The sequence below is a fragment of the Hylobates moloch genome, unplaced genomic scaffold (assembly GCF_009828535.3).
Source record: "Hylobates moloch isolate HMO894 unplaced genomic scaffold, HMol_V3 SCAFFOLD_4, whole genome shotgun sequence".
In the NCBI taxonomy this organism is placed as follows: Eukaryota; Metazoa; Chordata; class Mammalia; order Primates; family Hylobatidae; genus Hylobates; species Hylobates moloch.
In genome coordinates, this window is record NW_026652279.1 from 33,249,226 (window position 1) to 33,274,652 (window position 25,427).

The 25,427-nt window shown below is 43.8% G+C and overlaps 1 protein-coding gene across 2 annotated transcripts in view; it reads right to left on the bottom strand.

Annotated features, from left to right (window-relative positions):
* Positions 1–25,427, bottom strand: part of RAB7A (RAB7A, member RAS oncogene family) — an 86,447-nt gene that overhangs the window by 11,680 nt on the left and 49,340 nt on the right. For both annotated transcript variants that reach the window (XM_032149862.2, XM_032149864.2), the window contains exons 2-3: positions 7,376–7,436; positions 5,039–5,165 (exon numbers count right to left, since the gene is read on the bottom strand). In XM_032149862.2, coding sequence (XP_032005753.1) covers positions 5,039–5,165; positions 7,376–7,428 — 180 coding nt within the window. In that variant the 5' untranslated portion in view covers positions 7,429–7,436. The remainder of the gene's footprint in view (positions 1–5,038; positions 5,166–7,375; positions 7,437–25,427) is intronic.

Consider the following 25,427-nt stretch of genomic DNA (forward strand, 5'->3'; position numbering starts at 1 on the left):
AGGTTGCCCACTGCTTGGATACTATTAGGCATTATCATCTTTTTCACCTGCTTGTGTGTTTTGTTCTTGTTAGTCTGGGAATCTTGTTATTCAGATGTTTAATGTAATCTATTATCAATCTTCAACATTTTATGATTTGTACTTTCTGTATTTTCAAATGCCAAAGGTGAAAAGTATTCACTATTTTCATTTTTAAAGTTTTCACTTTGTATTTTTTCCACCTTCAGGTCTTGAATCCCCTGGTTCCCCCAAGCTAGAATGTAAAGCCCTGTCCTAGTCCCACTTATTTACCCTACTGGCTGAGTGCAGTGGCTCACGCCTGTAATCCCAGCACTTTGGTAGGCCAAGGTAGGTGGATCACCTGAGGTCGGGAGTTCGAGACCAGCCTGGCCAACATGGTGAAACCCCGTTTCTACTAAAAATAAATATAAAAAATTAGCCAAGCATGGTGGCAGGCGCCTGTAATCCCAGCTACTCAGGAGGCTGAGGCAGGAGAATCGCCTGAATCGGGGAGGCGGAGGTTGCAGTGAGCCGAGATCAGGCCACTGCACTCCAGCCCGGGTGACAGCGAGACTCCTGTCTCAAAAAAAAAAAAAAAAAAAAAAAAGGCTAGGTGTGGTAGCTCACGCCTGTAATCCCAGCACTGTGGGAGGCTGAGGCAGCCAGATCATGAGGTCAGGAGATCAAGACCATCCTGGCTAACATGGTGAAACCCCATCTCTACTAAAAATACAAAAAATTAGCTGGGCATGGTGGCATGCACCTGGAGTCCCAGCTACTCGGGAGGCTGAGGCAGGAGAATTGCTTGAACCCAGGAGGCAGAGGTTGCAGTGAGCCAAGATTGCGCCACTGCACTCCAGCCTGGGCGACAGAGTGAGACTCTGTCTCAAAAATAAATAAATAAATAAATAAATAAATAAAATATGTAGCCTACAACACCCTTCTCCCCATGTATTACCAGAGAGGTGCACCCTGTGCCCTCTGTTCCTGTGCTCTGTGTATTACTATACTAATATCACTGTTTAAATTACTACGAACTCACAATATGTTCCCTGGAAATTTGTCATGCCTATTTGATTCCATCTAAGATACTAATCAATTTCCAGATTCTTTCTGAACAGTATAGAGAACTTTAAAAAACAAGAAACACAGCAGTCACTAATCTTTCCCTACACATTAGATTACACAGTTCTGATCTTTGTTTCCTCATATTACTTTGGAAGTTACATACTCATGATTCCAAAAATAGATACAAGTATACTATTGACGTGTTCTTCCTTCAGACCTATCTACATGAAATCACTTTCTGCCTGGAGTTATCCTTTAGAACTTCTGCCACTGGCCCTTAAAGATGTACTCTTTCATTCAGGAGGGTTATTTCAGCAGAGACAGAACACTGTGCCGCCCGTCTCTTACCCAACATACCCCACTGCCTGCTGGGCTCTGCTGCTACTGCCAAGAGTCACCTGGCAGCCTCAGTGCTGTGCTTGTCAGGTTTTCCTCAGTCTATTTTTAAGTCTTTTTTTTTTTTTTTTTTTTTAATTTCATTATGACTTACACAGAATTCTTTTTATCCTTCCCGGAATTTGGGCTTCTCGAGTCAGTGGACTGGTGCCACACCAATTCTCGAAAATTCTCAGCAAATATCATCTTTGATCTATTATTCTCTCTTTACACCTTCTGAGACTGATTAAAAGTAGGTCCAACCTTCTCACTTTCACTTATCTCTTTCATATTTCCTGCCATTTTTCTTTCATTCTTCCAGCCCTTTTCTGGTGTGGCCAATCTGCTATGCTTTAGCAGCATTCTCTGAATTTCCAAATTTCATCGATTGTGCTTCATTTTCTCCCCCCATCAATGTTAACTGTTTCGTTTCTTCCCTGCAGATAAAAGATTATCTTTAACCAAAGCCCCTTTAGTGAGGTATGGCTGACATACAAAGGCTGCACACATCTTATGATCTAATGCATACAACTCAATGAGTTTGGAGAGAAAACCATCACTATAATGTAGGCCACAAACCTACTCATCAAAAGGTTTCCTCCCATCCTCTTATGATTACTTTTTGTGATAAGAACACTTAAAATAAGATCCTCTTAGTAAATTCTTTCAAAAAATTTTCTTGTAGAGATGAAATGTTGCTATTTTGCCCAGGCTAGCCTCGAACTCCTCTCTTGGCCTCCCAAAGCACTAGGATTACAGGCATGAGCCACCACATCCAGCATGCAAATTTTTAAGTGTACAATATAGTATTGTTAACTACAGGCACTATGCTGTACAGATCTCTAGGATTTATTCATCTCATATAACTGAAACTCTGTATCCTCCTTATTTCTTTAAATATAAAAAACACTCTGGAATTACCAGGGAAGTTTCCACTGGTTCTTTCTTGTGGTGCCTTGTTTTATTTTGATTATGTTTTACTGCAAGCTGCTAAAAGCCCTCGAAAAACACATGAGGATTCCTCAAGATCAGGATAATGACGCCTTTGTCCAGAGACAACGATTTTCATTTACTTCTAGTATCTGAAGCTGGCTGCAAGAGCACAAGGGCCATCATTTTGCTTCAATCTCTTGGGAACTTGTTATGTTTTTCCACTCTTTCCTTACCTCACTCAGTGCCCTGTGGATCTCCTGATGCGGTTTATTTCAGGAGTGCAGCGCCCCAAGGTCCCAGCTTAGTAGTACAGACAGGACTGTTATGACAACCCCTAACCCAGCAGGGGCCGAACTCTGATTTCTGAATTCGCTGGCCCACATGGCTATGTGGTTTACAGCTCAGCTGGAGAAGTTCTATTTTCCCTGAGCAAAAGGCAGTCTGAGCCTTGCTGCGACACATGGAGAATCTTCAGATGGGCCTTTACCCCAGCTCCTTAAAGTAATTCTACTCCCTTCTGCCTTCTGTTGAGAATTCGTCAGTCTGTTGTTCCTTTACAAGTCATGTCTTTTTTTTCTATAGTTGCTCTTAAGATTTTGCTTTTCGGTCTTCTACAATTTTAAGTCTTCTTTTAGAAAATTTGCTCAGCTCTTACAGCTTACTGCTTTTTTCAGCTGCATTTAATCTACAGTTTAACTGTTCATTTAGCTTATTTCAATACTATTTTTTCACTTCTTGAAGTTCTAAGTTTTCCATATCCTCATTTTTTTATAGTATCCCTTTCCATTATGGTTTCTATTTCTTTTTAGAACATCTCTAGTCATTGTGAACATCTCTTGTGGTACATTATTTCCTCATGTGGTTATGAACTCATCTTCTCTCCTGCGGTAGTAAATGTCCCTACAGAGTGGTCTTACCCTTGTTTTTGCCAGGAATGACAGGGATTTATGTTAAATCCTTTGAGACAAAGATTTCTGTACATGTGGAGTGGGACTGAGATTCTCCAACAACTGCAGACACAAGCTTTGCCAATTCCTTGGGCCAAGGTTTTCCAGTTCTACTCTCAAGCTTGACTTGCTTAAACTGTAGTTACATTTTGAAGATCTCTAGGTGTATGTGTGTAGATGAGGTGAGGATGACAGATTCATACTAGCTCTGTCCTAGAAGTGTGAGTCAATTAAGAGTCCTGATCCTCTAGGAGCATGCCATGGCTCGAGGTCAACACGTGTACAAATTTCTACCTTTAACCTACATCATTCACACATTTCAGAAAGCCCCCACTATTTGCCAGGTACTTTCTAGGACTACAATGGGATTAGAATTGTATTTGCCTCTAGAAGTATATAGGAAAGAACAACTGCCATAGAGATAGAAGTTTCAAAAGATTTGAGCTAAAAGTTGGAGACTTCAGGTGGGAATACAAGCCCTGCTGGAAGTAGAGACATATCCACCAACACAAGTCTGTAAGAGCAGCACATGATTCAGAAGGACTGGAAGGAGACAAAAAAAAATTGAGTAACAGCTATTTCCACCATCTTTTCTTGCCTCCATAATGCACGAACGTCTTGGCTGATGCTCTCAAGGGCAAATACCAGGTTCCTATTAGGCTGTGCTCCCAAGTCATGGTCTGGTTCTAAGTGTGAAGATGAAACATGATCACACTGAAAATTTGAAATCATTGGTCATCACAGAGCTGGGAAAATTACTGTGAACCTCACAGGCAGGTTAAAACTGCCCCTGGAATGACTGGCCCCAGATTTGATGTGCAACTCAAAGATCTAGAAAAATGACAGAATAATCTACTCCTATCCCAATAGTTTGGTTTCAGAGTGAGGTTGTACTGACAACATCAGCTGGCATCACGGACCACGAAGAAAGAGATGAAAATACAGGAGGGAAAATCCTGGTATTCTTTTTTAAATTTAGAGACAGGGTCTCACTCCGTCACCCAAGCTGGAGTATAATGGAGCAGTCACAGCTCACTGCGGGCTCGAACTCCTGGGCTCAAGGTATCCATCCTTCAGGGGTTTCTTTTCTAGGGATGTGATACATATATACAAACAAAATGACTCAATGGGGGAAAAAAGGGAATAATAGTTTATAGCCAGAATGTGAAGGCTTTTCAACAAGTCATATGAAAGAATCTGTATCTTAACTGTTGAAAGGGAAACCCTTGAAAGATTAATAAGCTGATACATAAAAAAAAGATTGGCTCAACAGACACACAACTCTTGAAGTTACGTATGAAACAGGAAGTCAAAAAAATAAAGAAAGTTTATGTCTCGCTACTGAGGTGAGACACAGATGTTTACCTAAAGCACTGGGCAAGGATGTCAAGAGAGGCAGAAGACAGAGAGCTGCAGGTTGCCAAATTTAGCAAACAACAAAAACAACAACAAAAAACAAGAAAGGATAAATCTGAGTTTTTTTAAGAAGAAATTTTAGTGTGTCTTAGCAAGTCGTATCTGAGATACACTAGAAGTATACTAAAAAAGTATTCACTATTGATCTGAAATTCAAATTTAACTGAGTATCAGCCAATTATCTACAAATAGGATAATAAGATTTGAAGAACAGGGAAGGAAAATGTCTACGCATGAGGAAAGATTCAGACTAAATGAACTATCAAGGCCTGGTTAGCACAGCCAAGACATGTGCTTACCTGCATTGTGACTAGTCTGTCATCCACCATCACCTCCTTGGTCAGAAAGTCAGCTCCTATTGTGGCTTTGTACTGATTGCTGAATTTCTTATTCACATACTGGTTCATGAGTGATGTCTTCCCAACTCTGAAATTGGAGAAAAACCATTAAGTATAAGTCAAATAGGAGGGTCCTGAAACTGACACTAATTACTTGAAGCATTTAAAAGAATCTGCCTGAACTGAAGGACAAGAAACTGTCCTCACAGCAAAGGGCAATGCCAGTAGCCTTCCAAGCATTACACTTTTGAAGTTTTGTGCTTTCTCTCTGGGTAAAAACACAGGGTACAGATGTGGGGCAGATATAGAAAAGCTGCTTACACGTTTTGGCACAGCCAGGTCAAATGGTAGAGCCTAGTATTATTTTTTCCATTCTAGAAGGATGCCAGCAAATATACTCCTTTCTAAAACAAGCTTCACTATTAAGACTGCTCTGCTATTCCAACAGTATCCCTGCTATCTTAGATGTTTCTCCATTTAGTGGTTGCTATTTAGCTTGATGAAGTAACACCAGGAGGAAAACCTTGGCTTTGGGCAGACATACACCACTCAGACAATTTGCTGCTTTAAAGTTTAAAATCTGAAGCAGAAAAAGCACCAATATATCACCAAAACAAATCTACCTCAAAGAATGCTCCTCCAAATATGTTTTCCAGTAAGAAAACTCAGCAAGAGACAACGTGTGATTTCTGTGTGATGAGGTTAAGGTAACCTAAAGATAATACAAAAACCTTCCCCCATAGCCAGTGATATCACCTTTCTTGGCCCCAAAGAACATGTTCATATTTGTGTTAAAGAACCTGGAGGTACCTAGACAGCCTAAGGCAGTGTTTTCCAACCCAGACCATCTGAGCCAGAATCTACAAGAGGAGAGGTGGCAAAACCTGCAATCGAACAAGGGCTTGGTGAGACTTTTTGCACAAGTTTGGGGAAGGCAGGCCTAAAAGCACTATCTTTCCATCCCGATGGGGATGGAGTTGCGGGGTAGGAGACAGAGCACAAATCTAGGCCCTAGCCCATTGGTCTGGGACTGGGCAAATGCTAGTGAATAAAAGGTTCTTCAAAGTCTGGGCATGGTGGCTCAAGCCTATAATCCCAGCACTTTGGGAGGTCGAGACGAATGGATTGCTTGAGCCCAGGAGTTTGAGACCAGCCTGGGCAACATGGTGAAACCCTGTCTCTACAAAAAATACAAAAATTTAACCAGGAGTGGTAGCACATACTTGTGGTCCCAGCTACTCTGGAGGCTGAGGTGGGAGGATGGCTTAAGCCCAGGAGGTTGAGGCTGCAGTGAGCTGTGACTGCACCATTCACTCTAGTCTGGGCAACAGAGCGAGACCCTGTCTCTCACACACATACAAAAAAAGGTTCTTCAGGTGATTCAAATAAGCCAATCAAGACAGAAAAACCTCTGGCTTTTCAAAGGAAGGGCAGGGGACTTTGGAATAAAGAAGCATACCTGCATTTGCTATTGTTGTTATTTTAAAAAATACATAAGCTTCCAATGAGTCAAAGCTTTCATGGGTCCCTTCAGATGCCAAGTCTGAAAAGCCTACCACAGAATCTTTTTATTTTAAGAGTTGGGGTCTTGCTCTGTCACACGGGCTTCAGTGCAACGGCATGATCATAGCTTGCTACAGCCTCAAACTCCTGGGCTCAAGCCATCCTCTCGCCTCTGCCTCCCCAGCAGCTGGAACTACAGGTACGGCACCTGGCTAAATTTTTTTGTAGAGACAGGTCTCAAACTCCTGGGCTCAAGCAATCCTCCCCTCAGCCTCCAAAGCACTGGGATTACGGGCATAAGCCACCTCACCCAACCTACCACAGAATCTTAAGAGCCATTAGAGTTAGCTACATGGTTAGTGGCACATCTAGAATCAGAACCCAGTTCTGCCGTCCCAGGCTCTTTTGCAGATAGATCTGAAGCAGGCACAGCAGTAGGAGGATACTGTATGGTGCACTTAGAATGCACATCTGCTAGGCCAGATGCCAATGGCAATACATCTACGTAAGGAAGACTCCCCAGCCTGGCCGGCTTGGAGAAAAGGGATTCTATGAAAATGCCTATCCTTAGTTGAGTTCAAATACCCACCCGTTCCCCATAAAAATCATGCTAAAAACCAGAAAACAAAAGGTTATATAACAAGGGATCATCTAAATTTCTGCCACCGAGGGAAACATGTAAGGCCCTAAGCCTCACTATGAAAGCAGGAAGTGGCAGCACGGACAGTGTGGGCTCTGCAGCAGAGAGGCTTGGCTCTGAGCCAATCTGTTAGCTCAAATTCATGAGAAACTTACCCAGAATCTCCCAGGATGATAACCTTCAGCAATACTTTCTTCCTAGAGGTCATCCTTCAAACTAAAGGGGGAAAAGGAGAAATCACTGTGAGTATGATGGAAACACCAAGGCAAAACACCTCCCTTGCACAAATGTCTGAGCAGCCCCAACAGTGCAGGGCCCTGAACCTTCCTGCTAGTTATCTTCTTTCCACCCAGGGGGCCCTGACAAAGAACAGTATCACTCACCAGAACTCTGGACCCAAGAGCTAGGCAGAACAGCACAGCAGGGCCATCCTGCCCCTGCAAGCTGTTGGAGAGAATGTATTCTCTCGCTTGGGTGGTGGATCAATTGAATGGATCGGCAATTTGAACTAATGCTCCAACTTACTCAACAGCTTGGTCCTTGCTTCATTCAGGTTGCTGCTTCAGTATCACTTTCTCAAAGACGTGACCGCTTTATCTAAAGCAGCATAACCCCTCATTTGCTCTCTAGCCCGTTACTCTGCTTGCTTTTTCTTCAGAGCACTTACCCCTAATTGACATTTTTATGTACTATATTAATCTGTCCCTTTTCTAATAATCTCCATGAAGACAGTTTTACTCCCCACTGTATGCTCAACGCCAAGTAGAAATTTATTAAATGTTGGGTACCGTCTGAATACTTGACTCTGCAGCTCTAGGGACTACTCTTTTCCAGAAGATCTTTCAGGCAGCCTTGTCTACTCATGACCAGAAGATGTGAAAAATGCCTGATCTCTGCTCAACTGTCTTCCAGGACTTGCCACAGCATGGTCTATCTACTCATCAAGACAGGGCTCCTGCCGTAATTGCCTCTCATTTGCCAGGGTATGACTCAGTGACTTCCAGAAAATGAATGGGACTCAGAAGAACTACTTGTTAGTTTCCTCTTTAACCACCTATCTTTTGAAGGCAAGGCTGACAGCAGTGCCTACAGTGGGAGTGACTTAAGCAGCAGATATGAACCCAGGCCACAGGGATTTCTATTCTGGTTTTGCCGCTTATTAATTCAGCTATATGACCTTGAGCCAGTCATTTAATTTCTCTGTTGGAATAGGGAATATAGCGATGATGGCTCTTATGTCTTAAGAATGCTGTGAAGACTGAATGAATAAAATGCTCAGGACAGTGACTAGAATACAGTAGATGATTAGTAAATGATTAGCTACCATCTTAAGATATGCCAAATACAGAGATGAGTAACAGAACAGAGTCCAGAAGACAGTGAGAGAAGCAGCAGGTTATAGCTCCTAGGCAAGGTAATCCAGCTATCCCCCTCTTTCCAGATGCTTGGCTGTCAATTGTTCTCTTTCTCAACAGATGATATTACACCCAAGACCACTAACTAAAAGGAAATACCAGACCTGACTACTGTCCTACAGGGCAGGATTTGCTAACAAGGCCTATGCTCCTGAAAGTGACCATCTTCGATGGCTTCAGAGTCTGTTTCTGGCTACAAGAACAGTATGGGAATAGGAGCCAGACTAGAGGATGATTTGCTAGGCACACACCCCAGGTCCCATGACCTATGCAGAGGGTCAAGCTGTTTCTCTGCCAAAAGCCTCATGCCCATGGCTGGACTGTGAAGACGGTGTATCTCAGCTCACCAGCATTCATCTAGGAAGTTCTTGACTAGTGCTAGTTAGGGGCAGTATAAGATGACTTGGAGTTCTGTCTTCCATCATAATCAGCACTGAGAGGTATACCCCAAACTATCCATTATATGTGGAGCCCCACTATTCCCCTACCTTTCTCCCCAGGGACCACTTTGACTGGTCAAAGTTTAAATGTCACACTCTAAGGTCTGGTATCACATTTCAAGATAGAGATCAGATGATGATAGTGGGGGCAAGTTTCAAATAGAAAGAAGGGGAGGCCGAGGTGGGCAAATCATGAGGTCAGGAGTTCGAGACCAGCCTGGCCAACATGGTGAAACCCCGTCTCTACTAAAAATAGAAAAGGCTGGGCGTGGTGGCTCATGCCTGTAATAACAGCACTTTGGGAGGCCCGGGCGGGTGGATCACAAGGTCAGGAGTTCAAGACCAGCCTGGCTAACATGATGAAACCCTGTCTCTACTAAAAATACAAAAATTGCTGGGCACGGTGGCTCATGCCTATAATCCCAGCACTTTGGGAGGCCGAGGTGGGTGGATCATGAGATCAGGAGATCGAGACCAGCCTGGCTAACATGGTGAAACCCCGTCTCTACTAAAAATATGAAAAATTAGCTGGGCGTGGTGGCACGCACCTGTAGTCCCAGCTACTCAGGAGGCTGAGGCAGGAGAATGGCTTGAACCCAGGAGGCGGAGGTTGCAGTGAGCCGAGATTGTGCCACTGCACTCCAGCCTAGGTGACAGAACGAGACTCCGTCTCAAAAAAACAAAAAACAAAACAAAATTAGCCAGGCATGGTGGCATGCGCCTGTAATCCCAGCTACTCAAGAGGCTGAGGAAGGAGAATCGTTTGTACCCGGGAGGCGGAGGTTGCAGTCAGCCGAGATCACGCCACTGCACTCCAGCCTGGGTGACAGTGCGAGACACTGTCTCAATAAATAAATAAATAAATAAATAAATAAATAAATAAATAAATAAATAAATAAATAAATATTAGCTCAGTGGGTGCCTGTAATTCCAGCTACTTGGGAGACTGGGGCAGGAGAATCTCTTGAACCCACAGGAGGCAGAGGTTACAGTGAGTGGTGGGGAAGGGAAAAAAAGGCTGGGTGTGGTGGCTCACACCTGTAATGCCACCACTTTGAGAGGCTGAGGCAGGTGGATCACTTGAGGTCAGCAGTTTAAGACCACCCTGGCCAACATAGTGAAACTCCGTCTCTACTAAATACACAAAAAAATAGCCAGGTGTGGTGGTGCGCACCTGTAGTCCCAGCTACTCGGGAGGCTGAGGCAGGAGAATCAGTTAAATCCAGGAGGCAGAGGTTGCAGTGAGCCGAGATCACGCCACTGCACTCCAGCCTGGGAGACAGAGCAAGACTCTTTTTCAAAAAGGGAAAAAAAGAAAAGAGATAAAAAGATGATAAAAGGATCTGCAAAGATATTTGGAGAATATTTATGAAAGTGACTGATTTTGAGAATGGGAAGAGGGATTTGCATAACTTGCTTTATTAATAGGTTTCACTGGTGTACCAATGTTGTTTAATAATATTAAAAAGAAAAAAAACAGGAAATACACTTCAACCTCCACACTCCCACATGACAGAATTCATGTTTGTTTCTTTCCCTTTGAGTCTCTACCCACACGTGTCACAAAGCAGTGACTGTGAGGCCACCTTACGTCTTAATGTCTAATATTCCTCTGAGTGAATTAAGCATTTAAATAGCCATTCCTGCTCTTTATTTAATATAACAAAAATTTGGAAAAAATGCTGTAATCTACGGGATTACTTCCTTGAGATACAGCAACACCTGTGTGAGGGTTGAGGGGTGGGTACATCTTTCTAGATTCTAACTCATAAGACTATCACAGGCCACATTTGGCACAAGTCCACTGAGAAAGACTGGGACAGACAAAGCTGGCAGGCAGGGCAGTGGCAGGTCATCAGCAGCAGAAGTTCTTGCAAGAGTCCATACAGAAGATGGCTCAGGCACAGGGAGACTGTGCCGACTCAATATCTTGACTTAGAACGCTCAATCTTGGGTGTGCAAGTATCTCTTTCGACAGCTCCTTAGGCTCCCCATAAGGACATGCCCAGCAGAGTCACTGTGTTCCATGAAACAAAAGCCTGGGTGGCCCATCAGGTATCCATGGCTCTTTCCCATCCAAATGTAATTTACCAACCAGGGGACATTTTACCATAAGGACCATGCCCAGAAACAAATGTTATGTTCTGCCTTAACTAGCTCCCAGGGAAACAGAGCTAGAAGGTTAAACAAAGGTCAAATTCTCATGCAAGGAAAGGATTTTGTCAACTCTTAACTCTCAGATTCTGTTTAGGGATGGGATTACTGGAGCCCAAAGCAAAGTTTTGGCCAGGCACGGTGGCTCACGCCTATAATCCCAGCACTTTGGGAGGCCGAGGAGGGTGAATCACCTGAGGCCAGGAGTTCGAGACCAGCCTGGCCAACATGGTAAAACCCTGTCTCTACAAAAAATACAAAAAATTAGCTGGTCGTGGTGGTGGGCAACGAATCCCAACTACCAGAAAGGCTGATGCAGGAGAATCGCTTGAACTCAGGAGGCGGAGGTTTCAGTGAGCTGAGATCACACCACTGCACTCCAGCCTGGGCAACAAAAGCAAAATTGTCTTAAAAAAAAAAAAAAAGTTTTCATGATTTTTGCTAATTCACTTTCCTGAAAGATTTTTCCAATTTATACAACAATCACTATTACAGTGGTTAGCAGGGGTACAGGACCTAAATGAGAAAAATAATTTTACAGAGAAAAAAAGAATCTGAATAGACTGTTTGTTTGTTTTTTGTTTTGAGGTGGGGAAGGGAGGCTGGGGAGAATTTAATTAAACAATTCCGTTTTTATTCATAAAAATAAATAAATACACAAGAAATGTCCCTTCCCCTAAAACATTAATGACAAGAGACTTGCCTTTACAGTCTTGAAAAGCATGTTATAAAAATACATTATTAACAGTGGGGTGCTGGAATAGGACTAAACCGATCAAGGAAAGAGACACCAGAAATGAACAATTTTGACAAATATGGCATTATAAAATTCAGTGGCAAAAAGATGAACAATTCACTAAATGATAAGAGCCAGAAAAATTTTGGTGAGAATTAAGATCTCTACATCTCCTCTTCCAAGAGATTCCCAAAGGAGTAAAGATTTAAATGTAAAAATGGTTACACATGAAGCAGAAAGGAATACACACAAATATTAGCAAGTTGTTCCATGTGGTGGGATTACAGATGTTTTTGTTTCCTTATACTTAACTGTGACTCTTAGAGGAGCACATTACCTTTACACTCAAACAGCCACCTCCACTTTGGACAAAAATGTTAATCTGTTGATTTTTTAAAATCAATTTCCAATGACAAAAATCTGCATTCATCATGTAAGACAAATTATACTTAAATGCAGGTTTTCATCTTCACTCAGGGCTTGCTAAGCATGTCAGAGTTGTTGCAAATGGTACTAAACAGCCGATCCTAAGAATTCCACATCTTCTTTCACCAGGACATTGATGGCTTTAAACTGGCAAAAGTTAAAAGGTGTATTTTTGTACTTAATGTTCTCCCGGATCAAGAATGGGACACTTGTTTCTAGAAAAGAGCCAGGGGCCAGGCGCGGTGGCTCATGCCTGTAATCCCAGCATTTTGGGAGGCTGAGGTAGGTGGATCACGAGGTCAAGAGACTGAGAAATCCATCCTGACCAACATGGCGAAACCCCATCTGTACTAAAAATACAAAAATTAAGCTGCGCATGGTGGCATGTGCTTGTAATCTCAGCTACCTGGGAGGCTGAGGCAGGAGAATCGCTTGAACCTGGGAGGTGGAGGCTACAGTGAGCCGAGATCGCACCACTGTGCTCTAGCCTGGGCAACAAGAGTGAAACTCCATCTCAAAAAAAAAAAAAAAAAAAAAAAGCCAGGAACAAAACACACTAAATGCAACTTTTGCTACAAGAAGCTGCCCAAGCAGAGCTAGCTTCAAAATGTCCACCAGCAATTTCTGCTTTTGTTATCAATTTCTATTTCCATCTTCATGGATTTCTGAAGACTGAAATTATTTTTTAAAAGCCTACGGCCAGGCATGGTGACTCATGCCTGTAATCCTAGCACTCTGAGAGGCTGAGGCGGGCAGATCACTTGAGATCAAGAGTTCGAGACCAGCCTGGCCAGCATGGTAAAAACCCATCTCTACTGAAAATATAAAAATTAGCTGGGTATGGTGAAACACACCTGTAATACCAGCTACTCGGGAGGCTGAGGCAGGAGAATCACTTGAACCTGGGAGGCAGAGGTTGCAGTGAGCCGAGATCGCATCACTGCGCTCCAGCCTGGGCAACAGAGCGAAATGAAGTAAAAAAAAAAGGCTACAAAGTTTGAAATTTCTAACTGGAAAACAGTTCTCCAAAGCACCGACCACTTCCTCTCACAGGAGAATCTGCAGCCGGCAGAGTAGAAAGGAAGAAAGAGTTACATAAGATCTCTGAGACCTGGTCCTTCAAGGAAAGCATTTTAGATAACATCCATTAATCCATGTATATATTAATATCCTCTAAAAACTTTCTAGAATAAGGTATATTCATAACACATTTCTTTCCTTCTGCCACCAAACCAAACCTCACCAGTGTGCATCGGAAGAAGCTCCTCAGAGCGAAACTACCAGTATTCGTATCAGTATTTGAACGATGAAACAATTCTTTCCTTCAAGTACAAGTTTCTCATAACAAATCAAAAGCCGGCATCTTCCTTTATTCGCCTGCAGTCATCACCTTCTTCATCTATGCCACAGAGAAGCCAAATGGCCACATAAGCAGACAAAATAAGGAAACACCAGCAGGTAAAAAGATCAAGAAAAATATTGTTCAAGGGCTTGGGTGGGCAGAGGTCAGTGGTCAGAAAGAGATTAACCAGGAATGCACAGGGGGTACCTAGGGGAAGGGCAAAGGACTGCTATGGTGAAAATGAGGACAGCAGGGAAGGGCTAGGAAGTTGGGGGTCAGTTAGCAATTCCAAAGTCTGAATTCTTGCAGGTAGGATAATAACTCACGTGGAGGTGAAGGCTTTATGGTGTTGCAGGAATTGAAAGCAAAGTATAGTAGTCCCTACTTATCCATAGGGGATAGGCCCCAAGACCGCCAGTGAATGCCTGAAACACAGCAAGTACCAAACTTGTCATCCGTCAGGACACATTGATGATGTTCATGTTTTCCACCTACAAATTTAATGCTTTTTCCATTGTAAGTAAGCACTCATCATACACCGTGGCTTTTACCTTTTGCAGTATGAGGTGTCACAGCAAAATTAGCACGATTTTCTTTTTCCTTCTTCACAATTTCAAGGATAGAAAATATGTTCTCACAAATTTTAGCAACCTCGGCATATGATTTTTTCACTTTCCTTATTAAGTCAACAATTTTTACCTTTTCACTTCAAGAGCTTCTCTGTGGCATAATCAAATTGCCAGCATCTTGTGCTTTGGGACCATTATTAAGTCAATTATGAGTTACTTGAACACAAGCATTGCAACATCGATGTGATAACCAAGACAGCTACTAAGTGACTAACGGGCAGGTAGCATCTATGGTGTAGAAACCCTGGACAAAGCGATGATTCACTTCCTGGGTGGGATAGCACAAGCTTTCATCAAGCTAATCCAAACAGCACGCAATTTAAAACTTATGGCAGGGTGCAGTGGCTCATGCCTGTAATCCCAGAACTCTAGGAGGCTGAGGCAGGAAGACTGCTTAAGGCCAGGAGTTTGAGACCAACCTGGGCAACGTATTGAGACCCAGTCTCTACAAAATACTAATATATTACCTGGGCATGGTGGTACACTCCTGTAAGTCCCAGTTACTCGGCAGGCCGAGGTGGGAAGATGGCTTGAGCCCAGGAGTTTAAGGCTCCAGTGAGCTATGATCACTCCACTGCCCTCCAGCCTGGGTGACAGAACAACTCTCTGTCTCAAAAAGCAGACAAACAGAAACTTAAGAATACTATTTCTATAATTTCCCATTTAATATTTTCAGACCACGACTGACTGCAGATAAAGAGGATTACTATATCTGCAAAGCCATCAAAACAACAGTGTAAAATGCAGGAGATGAAACTGAACCAGGTGTTTATCACATCCACGGTCAGACAGCAACTAAGTGGCAGAGCTGGAATTACCAGGAGTGTCAGCCCAGGTCCTACCATGCCATTTTGCAGTACCAGCTCTCACCCAAAGGAGGATTCTGGCTCGTGAGGGCTGGGACTTTTAACAAGTCTTTTATGGCAATTCAGGCACACACACCAAGTTTGGAAACCACTGATGTGAAGAGTCTACAACTACTGTTCTGATTTACATGTTGTGCCCCATCCAAAACTATAATGACAGCACTAGGTATTTGAACAAATGCTAAAGTTTCAACAAAGCCATGATAGTTAAACCAATGAATGTTCTACAGTTTGCTAACATTTTTAGTTGCTTGGTGTTTCCAAGTTGCCTGCCTGCAACAGCTGGGTCCTAATCACAGTTGGCTTTTCTGCTCCCCTGCACTGTTCCCACCCTAATTATGGTATCAAACAAAACTCAGGAAGGTACGAAAGAATGAAGACAAAAAGCTACTGACAATTCCATCTCCCAGAAGCAATCACTATTAGTATTAGAGTATATGTCTTTCTAGTTTTCCTTCAAATGGTTGAGGTTATATACCATGTATAACTTTGCATCTTGCTTTTTCTATATTAAATATCTTCCCATGTTATTAACATTAAGGTTGCATGATATTCAGCATATGGATAATCTCAAAATTTCCCTTGCTTCTAAGTATGCATTGTTTTCAATTATGATGAGATGAACCTACATATATACTCTGTCAGCATAATCTGATCAGACTCACAAATGTTTTAATCACTCAGCATTTCTTGGATTAGTAGAATACATTTCATCCATGTGCCTCTCAGTCTGCTGATGGTCTTTGCCTACCCTGCCTACTAGAATGTGACTTATTGCACATATGATCTAAATATAGCACTGGGAAGGAAGTATCATAGGGATACAGAGTTCAGAAGTAGCAGGCTTCTGAGTAGATTCCAAAGTAACATTCCACACTTTCACCAGCACGGAACATGGGTAAATGTCTCTCTCTCCATCTCATTTTCTTCCAAGACTTCATGCTCTGTATATGACCATGAGAGAAGACCCAGCAGTCATCCTGCCCTCAAAACTGATAGACTTCAAGGCTCAGAGTGAAGTAGGCAAGCAATATTTGCTCATAAAGTTTTGGAGAAGGTCATGAGGAGAGACTAGAAAGGCATCAAAAGTCACATAGTACTACTGCACTGGGCATCAAGCAGAACAGCAGTATCTGTTGTAGGCAGACTCTTCTCAACTTCCCAAACTGAGGAATCTAATTAGGGCCTGAATAGTGAAGACCCCCTGAAACAGCAAGACATCACTACCACTTACTGAATGCGCTTTGTGCCGGGCACTGTACTACAGACTTTCCTGGGGCAATTTGTTTACTCCTGCAATAAACCAAGCCTATAGGGCTACAATAATTCCCATTTAACAGATGAAGAAAAAGAAGCTCATCAGCAGTCACTTGGTTTCTAAAAATACTCATTCTGGGGAGGGGGCAGGAATAGAAAGACCAGTAGTCTGACAAGGAAGAAGGAAGGGGATGAGTGGATGGCTCTGGCCAAGCCATTTCTGTGAAATAATGAAGTCATTTGGGGGCACTCGGGAAGTAGGCTGTCAGTCTGTTGTTCCATTTAGAATTACCACCTCTAGGCGGAAACTCAGCAGGAAAAGACAGAAGCCTTCGAAAAGAAACAGTAAGGATCTAGGGGGCAGAATAAACATTTTCATTACAATGAAAATATCTAGTGAGAGAAGCACATCAAGGAGCTGACCAAATATCTTAAAGAATTTTTTTTTTTTTTTTTTTTGAGACAGTCTTGCTCTGTCGTCCAGGCTGGAGTACAGTGGCGCGATCTCTGTTCACTGCAACTTCCCCCTCCAGGGTTCAAGCAACTCTGCCTCAGCCTCCCAAATAGCTAGGACTACAGGTGCCAGCCACCACGCCTTTTTGTATTTTTAGTAGCGATGGGGTTTCACCATTTTGGCCAGGCTGGTCTCAAACTCCTGAATTCAAGTGATCTGCCTGGCTCAGCCTCCCAAAGTGCTGGGATTACAGGCATAAGCCACTGTGCCCAGCCTAAAAAATTCTTTTAATTTTTTTATTTTCAAGAGACAGGTTTCACTATGTTGTCCAGGTTGGAGTGCAGTGGCTTTTTACAGGTGCAATCCCACTACTGATCAGCGTAGGAGAGATGTTTGATCTGCTCTATTCGCAACCTGGGCCGGTTCACCCTCCTTGGGCAACCTGGTGATCTCCTGCTTCTGAGGGGTCCCTCTACTGATGCCGAAGTTAATGCCGACACCCAATTGGCATAATGCCCTAAAACCCAGAACTCCTGTGGATCAAGTGATCCTCCCGCCTCAGCCTCCTGAGTGGCTGGGACTATAGGTATGCACCACTGTGCCCAGATGCCAACATTTAATTCTGTTCTCTCTTCTACAGAGTTAAGAAGCTCTACTCCAATATTTGGTAATCCCAGCTACCAGGGAGGCTGAGGCAGGAGACTCACTAGAACCTGGGAGGTAGAAATTTCAGTGAGCTGGGATTGCATCACTGTACTCCAGCCTGGGCGACAGAGCGAGACTGTCTCAAAAAAAAAAAAAAAAAAATCATGCCATGAATAGAACTCTTAAGCCCCAGGACTACTAATCATTGTGTTATTAATTTTACTATATTAATCAAACATATACCAAGGGCAAAAGTAGATACGATTGGGAGGCCGAGGCGGGCGGATCACGAGGTCAGGAGATCGAGACCACGGTGAAACCCCGTCTCTACTAAAAATACAAAAAATTACGCGGTGGCTCACGCTTGTAATCCCAGCACTTTGGGAGGCCGAGGCGGGCGGATCACGAGGTCAGGAGATCGAGACCATGGTGAAACCCCGTCTCTACTAAAAATACAAAAAAAATTAGCCGGGCGTAGTGGCGGGCGCCTGTAGTCCCAGCTACTCGGAGAGGCTGAGCCAGGAGAATGGCGTGAACCCGGGAGGCGGCCATGATCCAGCCTGGGGACAGGGAGATCCGTCTCAAAAAAAAAAAAAAAAAAAAAAAAAAAAAAAAATAGCCAGGTGGTGAAAAAAAAGTAGATACGAGACTATAAGGAGAAATCATACGAAATGCGAAAAGTAAAATACTACTGTGATCAAGACGTGTTAAGTTTACTTTAAGGGTAATTACCTTAGTTGGGAGAATTAGGGAAGGATTCCTCTGGGAAGAACTGAACCTGGATGTGAAGGGGGAAAAGGGAGCAAACAGTTTTCCTCAAAGAACAGCACATGCAAGGCCTTTACTTGGAGGGGGATATGAAAATGAGGTGCCTGGACCTGATCATGCAGGACACAAAGGGCCGTACTAAGGTCCCAAAACCACAAAGTAATGAGAAGCCTGACTTGTGGAGATTTCTAAGCAGCAGTGTTCATCCTGCAGAGCCAGCGCCTTGCCTGCCTGCAGTGGGGAGGGGAGGAGACCCTGAGGTGGACAGTGAGGATGCCGCGCCACCTTCAGGCAAGAGAGGACTGCACTAGACCAGTGTGAAAGCAGAAGGGAATGGGGACAAAGTAAAGGTGGATGGCATCTAGTGATGGATTGGATTGGGATGGGTATGGGAAATGAGGGAAAACGTCAAGGAAGTCACCTGTGTTTATGTCTCATGGGACCAAGAGGATTTCTTAGATCAGGGAAGTCTGGAAAACAGTGAGATGTTTCTTGGGGAGGAATTGTGTTTGATTTTAGACATGCTAAGTTTGAGGTGACTCTCAACCAAGTCTATTTTTAAAGATACAGTGGTATTTAGTTATATTTAAGCTTCACTGTTAACTGAGGGAATACTAGTTTGTGCTAGGATTTTATGGCTGAAGTCTATCTAGATGCCTGTGCTAAATTGGGAATGTTGTGTGCATTCACCAGACACGGAAAGCAAAAGAGAAGAGATGGCTGGACCCGCCATCTAGAGGTCTGCTGTCTGGTGGCCCAGATGACATAATCATGGCAAAGTACAGCAAAGGAGAGAGCACTACAAGCAGAAATAACGTTTTCTTTCTTTTTTTTTTTTTTGAGACGGAGTCTTTCTCTGTCCCCCAGGCTGGAGTGCAGTGGCGCGATCTCGGCTCACTGCAAGCTCCGCCTCCCGGGTTCACGCCATTCTCCTGCCTCAGCCTCCCGAGTAGCTGGGACTACAGGCACCCACCAACACGCCCGGCTAATTTTTTTTTGTATTTTTAGTAGAGACGGGGTTTCACCGTGTTAGCCAGGATGGTCTCGATCTCCTGACCTTGTGATCCGCCCGCCTCGGCCTCCCAAAGTGCTGGGATTACAGGCTTGAGCCACCGCGCCCGGCCCTAGAAATAATGTTTTCAAAGGCAAAACTAAACAGCTGAACGTGCAATGCCTAAAAAGAAGTGTTCAGCATGTTAAAAATAACTGGTCAAAACATTTTACTGGTTATCAATCCCTTAACAAGCTTCAGAGAAGTTCCCAGAAAGCATGTTGGAAAATGTTAAATGACTGGAATGAGAAAGAGCAAGATTGATGGGTCAGGTACAGAGAGCAGCTAAGCATCAGGGGGGTGGCGCAGTAAGTTATCTTGGCAGGCCAATGAGACAGTTGGGATGCAGGAACAAGGCCCGAAGGCATAGATCCACCAAGGCTAGAGGCCTGAGTGGGCACATAAAAGCAGCCAGGTGAGGGAGATATCTAGTCTACCCTTACAGTCCTTCTCCAGAATACACCTCGTTCCCAGCCACCACGTGGCTTGTCTCAAGTGGGCTTGCCATTCTTCCCACAGGGTCCCACCTCACCCCCTAATGTAATGCCCTTTCTGCCCAGGAGCCTGCTCATCTGGAGGGGGCAGGTGAGGTCTAGGCAGTGTTGAAAGCCTGTCTTCCTGGACACCACTCCCTCAAATCCAAGAGCACCTGGGGCCCGGACGCCTTTTTAAAAAGCATACTTGAATCGTGACTACCTGGGTCTCTGCCTCTCATCCAAGTGGGGATAGGGCAGGAGGAGGATAGGGCAGGTGGGAGGTGTGTGTTTGTGGGGGGCAGGGGGGGTGGGGGATAAATTCTCCTTGAAGGTATTCTCTCCTTCATCCCCAAATTCCTAATCCCAGTAGTGCCTGTGGTGCAAGGGCTTGGTAAACAATAGTGCAGGGAGAGTGGACATGCCCAGAGGCCAAGGAAGAAATGATGGAGAATGCCAGTCTGTCTTTGTTTAGATATACATTTTCGGGTCACTGCCTCTGTGAGAGTGCCTTCTTTTAGGCTCCCCTGAGGGCTGCAGCTTCTTAGCACAAGACACTCTCTTACTCAAATGAAGACTTTGAGCCTCTTGCCCATTATGACACCTCATATGTACCACTAAGCAAGAAAAGGTGGGCTGACAATTCTGGCCAAGGAGAATTCTCTAAAGCAGCAACAACAGTGTTACCTGGACTCTTATACTTAAAATGTATAGACAGTACTTCCTCATGCTTGGTGACCTGTGATCCTTTGGTAATAAACAGTTGAAGAGAGTAAACAAAATCTAGAGAGATTATACAAGACATAAAGAATGCCTGGGCACTTCCTCCACCCCACCCCCACTTCCAGGTTTCAATAAATTCTGCTGACAGCCCTGCATCCTACTAGAGCCTACTATGGACAACAGAGGCATGCTGATGTGTGTCACAAGAAGGGGTGGTTAAGTATCAGAAGGTACAGTCACTTTTGCTGTTACTACTGGTCACAGCAGGCCTTTGTGCCATGAACACAGTGCTGTCCCTTAGAGCCAGCCCATGGAGCTTATGTGGCACTATCAAAGGTGACCTCGCACGCTGCTTGTGAGGCTGGGAAAAGAGCACAGGGACGAAGACAGCAAGCATCTCCACCCATGTGGGCATCAGCCTGGATGGATCATGAGGGAGAATGGTTCTGGCATGTGCAGTGTTTGTCCATTCAGCTAGAGCTCAAATGGCATTTTCTTCCTGAGAATTCAAGATTTACACAACTTGTCTAAGGCTCCATAGCTAGTCATGTGCAAGGTAGCAGGCCAGGTTCTACTTTGTCCCATTCAAAGATGCTTAAGGAACTTGAGATCACAGCCCCCATTGTAGGTAACCAGAAGGAAATGCTCCCAAATTCTCAGGAAGACTGCTAATTATACTGACCACTGGGGAAAGAAAGATGGTTAGAAATTGCCAAAACAAGACAATGGAAAGCCAACCTTCCGGTTTTAGGATCACAACCATGGGTTTTGTTTTTGAGATGGAGTCTCGCTCTGTCACCCAGGCTGGAGTGCAGTGGCGCGATCTTGGCTCACTGCAACCTCTGCCTCCCAAGTTCAAGGGATTCTCCTGTCTCAGCCACCTGAAGAGCTGGGATTACAGGCACGTGCCACCGCACCCAACTGATTTTTGTATTTTTGGTAGAGATCGGGTTTCACCATGTTGCCCAGGTTGGTCTCGAACTCCTGGCCTCAGGTAATTCAGTGCCTCGGCCTCCCAAAGTGCTGGGATTACAGTGAGCCACCGTGCCCGGCCACAACCATGGGTTTCAATCCCGCCTCAGATACATTTAGCTGTGTGAACTGTTTTTTGTTTTTTGAGACAAGGTCTCTCCCTCCTTCCCAGAATGGAGTGCAGTAGAGTATGATCACTGCAGCCTCGACTGCCGGGGCTCAAGAGATCCTCCCACCCTTGGCCTCTTGAACAGCTGGGACTATAGGCACACACCACCATGCCCAGCTTTTCTTTTTTGAAAAAAATTATTGGTAGCGATGAGGTCTCTCTACATTGCCCAGGCTGGTCTCAAACTCCTGGGTTCACGCACTGTTTCCCACCTTGGCCTCCCAAAGTGCTGGGATTACAGGGATGAGCTACCCCATGTGGCAGCTGTGTGAACTTAAATGCCCCTCTGCTTCCATGTGAAAAATGAGAATCCTCAACAAATGAGATAATGAACAGATAGCTCCCAGCATTCCATTTGACACATGAAATATGGGTGGCTTTGTTATGAGGGCTTTTCTAACTTAAATGAAAAATATGCACTTAATCAACAAGTATTATTCTATCTTCCAAATCTCACTACTGTAATCTCTCACACTAACTTCATGATTTTTGCTATATCCATGTCAGTGCAGACACGTGTCTAATGTCCTTGTTATATTTCTAATACAAATTATGCATTCAGCTATATACTACCTAAAACTGCAGTGTGATCTGCATTGGTGTACTGCATCATATGTTAACAAACATGGCAGTGGAGACTCATATTTAGCATAAGACCCTTGTCATTTGAGGAAGATATGGAGACCTTTGTGAAGTCCTAATTGGCCAATCCCAATTTTTACAAAGGGCAAAAATGCCCTTTGTTAGAAGAAAAACAAAGCAGCACTGAAACACGGGCACTGGGTCACTAAGTGGCTCACTCCCATATACTAATTTGAATTCTTGCCTCCATTTTTATTGTTTTGCAGTGACCACATAGGCCATGGGCCCAAAGAACATGGGTTACCACTCATGATCCTATCCACTTCATGCTAAAATATCCTATGCTCTAACAGCCTCTTTCTGGGCCCCACTTAAATCTGATCATGTGTTGCTATTTTTAATTCAGAAGCAGTAGTCACTGACCATGAGCTAGGGGGTAAACACACCAAATCCAGTTCAAACACTTGCTGAGTGCCATGAAGTGTCCATTACTGAGCTAGGTGCTGGGGATGACCTACAGACAAAACTGCAAACACTTTCTTACTTCAAATAGGGGCCATCTCAGTTCTCTATAAGCTGGTAAGTACAAGATTGTGTCCTGTAGCTTTGTAAGTGTTAAACTGGAAACCTCAGTGGCTGTATTCAACTAGCTACTTCACAACTCCTTCCTGGACAAAGGCATCTACACAATTCTGAAACCGCCTCCACAGAGTTGACAAAAATGGCCTGCTGGTTCTGGATAGAAATACAGTTACAACAAAGCATTAATTAGACTGCACTTTGGCCCCTTTCTTTGTTGCTACAAGTCTGACCTTTTGCATCCCCATTGTTCCTAGAGATAGGATTTCTAACATCAGGGTCATAAGATTGTGTAAAAATTGATTTGTGTCCGCACTGTTCCTATAGACAGCATCTCTGACATTAGAATAAGGCTTTTATTAAAGGATCGCTTAAAATGTATATCAGACCCCAATTCCAGCAACCAGTTTGAAGACCCCCATGGAGGAACATGATCAGCATTGAGAATACAGCTTCTCTCCCTGTCCCATGACTTCACTCTGCACTCTGACCAATCAACAATCTCCACACTTCAGCCCACTTAAAACCCTTAGAAACCCCAGCCCCAAACTCCCTAGGGAAATGGATGTGCAGTTCTCTCCTATCTCCTCATGTGGTAGCCCTATGATTAAACCTCTTTCTCAGCTGGGCACGGTGGCACACCTGCAATCCCAACAATTTGGGAGACCAGGAGTTTTGAGACCAGCCTGGGCAACATAGCAAGACCCCGTCTTTACAAAAAATAAAAAATTAGCCAAGCGTGGTATCGTGCCTAGTCCCAGCTACTCAGGAGGCTGAGGCAGGAGAATCTCCTGAGCCTAGGAGTTCAAGGCTGCAGTGAACTATGATCTTGCCACTGTACTCCAGTCTGGGTAACAGAGCAAGATCCTGTCTCCAACACCCCCTGCAACCCCAACACACACACAACTCTTTCTCTGCTACAACCCAGTGTCTCAGCATTGCTGCATGCATCAGGTAATGGACCTCTTATGGTTACAATTCTATGAGGCCAGCTGTAGAACAAAACCAAAGCACCTGAAACTCAGCCACAATGAATATCTTCTTTTTTTTTTTTTTTTTTTTTTTGAGACAGTCTTACTCTGTTACCCAGGCTGGAGTGCAGTGGCGTGATCTCGGCTCACTGCAACCTCTGCCTCCTGGGCTCAAGCGATTCTTCAGCCTCCTGAGTAGCTGGGATTACAGATGCCCACCACCACGCCCGGCAAATTTTTGTATTTTTAGTAGAGACGGGGTTTCACCATGTTGGCCAGGCTGGTCTCGAACTCCCGACCTCAGGTAATCTGCCCGCCTCAGCCTCCCAAAGTGCTGGGATTATAGGCATGAGCCACCGTGCCCAGCCCCACAATGAATCTTTAAGTCATTTTATTTCAGCTCCATATTAGTCGATATACTTGGTCCACAACACTGAAACATCACCTGGTTTCTGCCCAAACACTTTTAATAATGATTAACTTACTCCTATGTAGTGTTCCATCTTCAAACTATTCTAGCTGAAAAATCATGCAGTGAACTAGATTCTGTCTCTGCGTAGTTCTTCTCCCTGCCTTGTTCTGTGAGGCAGCAAAGTACCAATCTAATCCTTTTCCCATGCGATATCCCTCATTATTTGGAGACACCCAGTCTCTCGATCACCAAAACTGCACATCTCTGGTTCTCTCAACTCTTCTGCGAGCAACATGGCTTCTAGACGCCTTAACTTCTTGGTTGCCTACCTCTGGCTGGATTAGGCTCCTTTTATTTCTTTAAATGTCTGTATCTTTGTACACGTACTATGCATTACTAAAACAGGTTGATGCTTTAAGAATGTCACATATGAAGAAAAACAGGATGACTGAGCATTTTATAAACTTCCAAAACTCCAAAAACTTCCTCAGTTCTGAATAATACTCATCATAAGTATGATTAGCCTTTAGTGATTTTAACTGCCCAAGAAATATAACAACAGTTGGTTAGGCTTCACTATGATGCCAATCCCTGATTAGTCTAGACCACACATTCCTAACAGAGGTGATAACTAACATGGATCTGCAGTCCTCTAGGAGCCACAATGTATGCACAGTATATCCATAGTATTAAAATTTCATTGAAGCAGGGGAGACATTAGGAAAAAAAGGTCTAAAAAGGCTTGGGGGTAAAAGAGAGCTACAATAATGAAAAAAAATTGAGAAAACTAGTTTAAACCTGAACTGTCCAATATAACAATTACTAGCCACCAGTGGCTATTTAAAGGAAATTGCATGGTATCAAATACAGTCACTCAGCCATAGCTACTAGATTGGACAGTTCTACTATACGGTGTTGGTCTAAACAATTCTGAGGCATTTTACTAGGATTAATATATACTCTTCAAACATCTCAAGACTCAATTTATAGCCCTTACTCGTTTCACTACTTGATATCTACACCATCTTCTTTCCCTCCTGACACACAATAAAAATACTGGCTCTTTGGCCAGGCGCAGTGGTTCATGCCTGTAATCCCAGCACTTTGGGAGACTGAGGCGGGCAGATCACTTGGGGTCAGGAG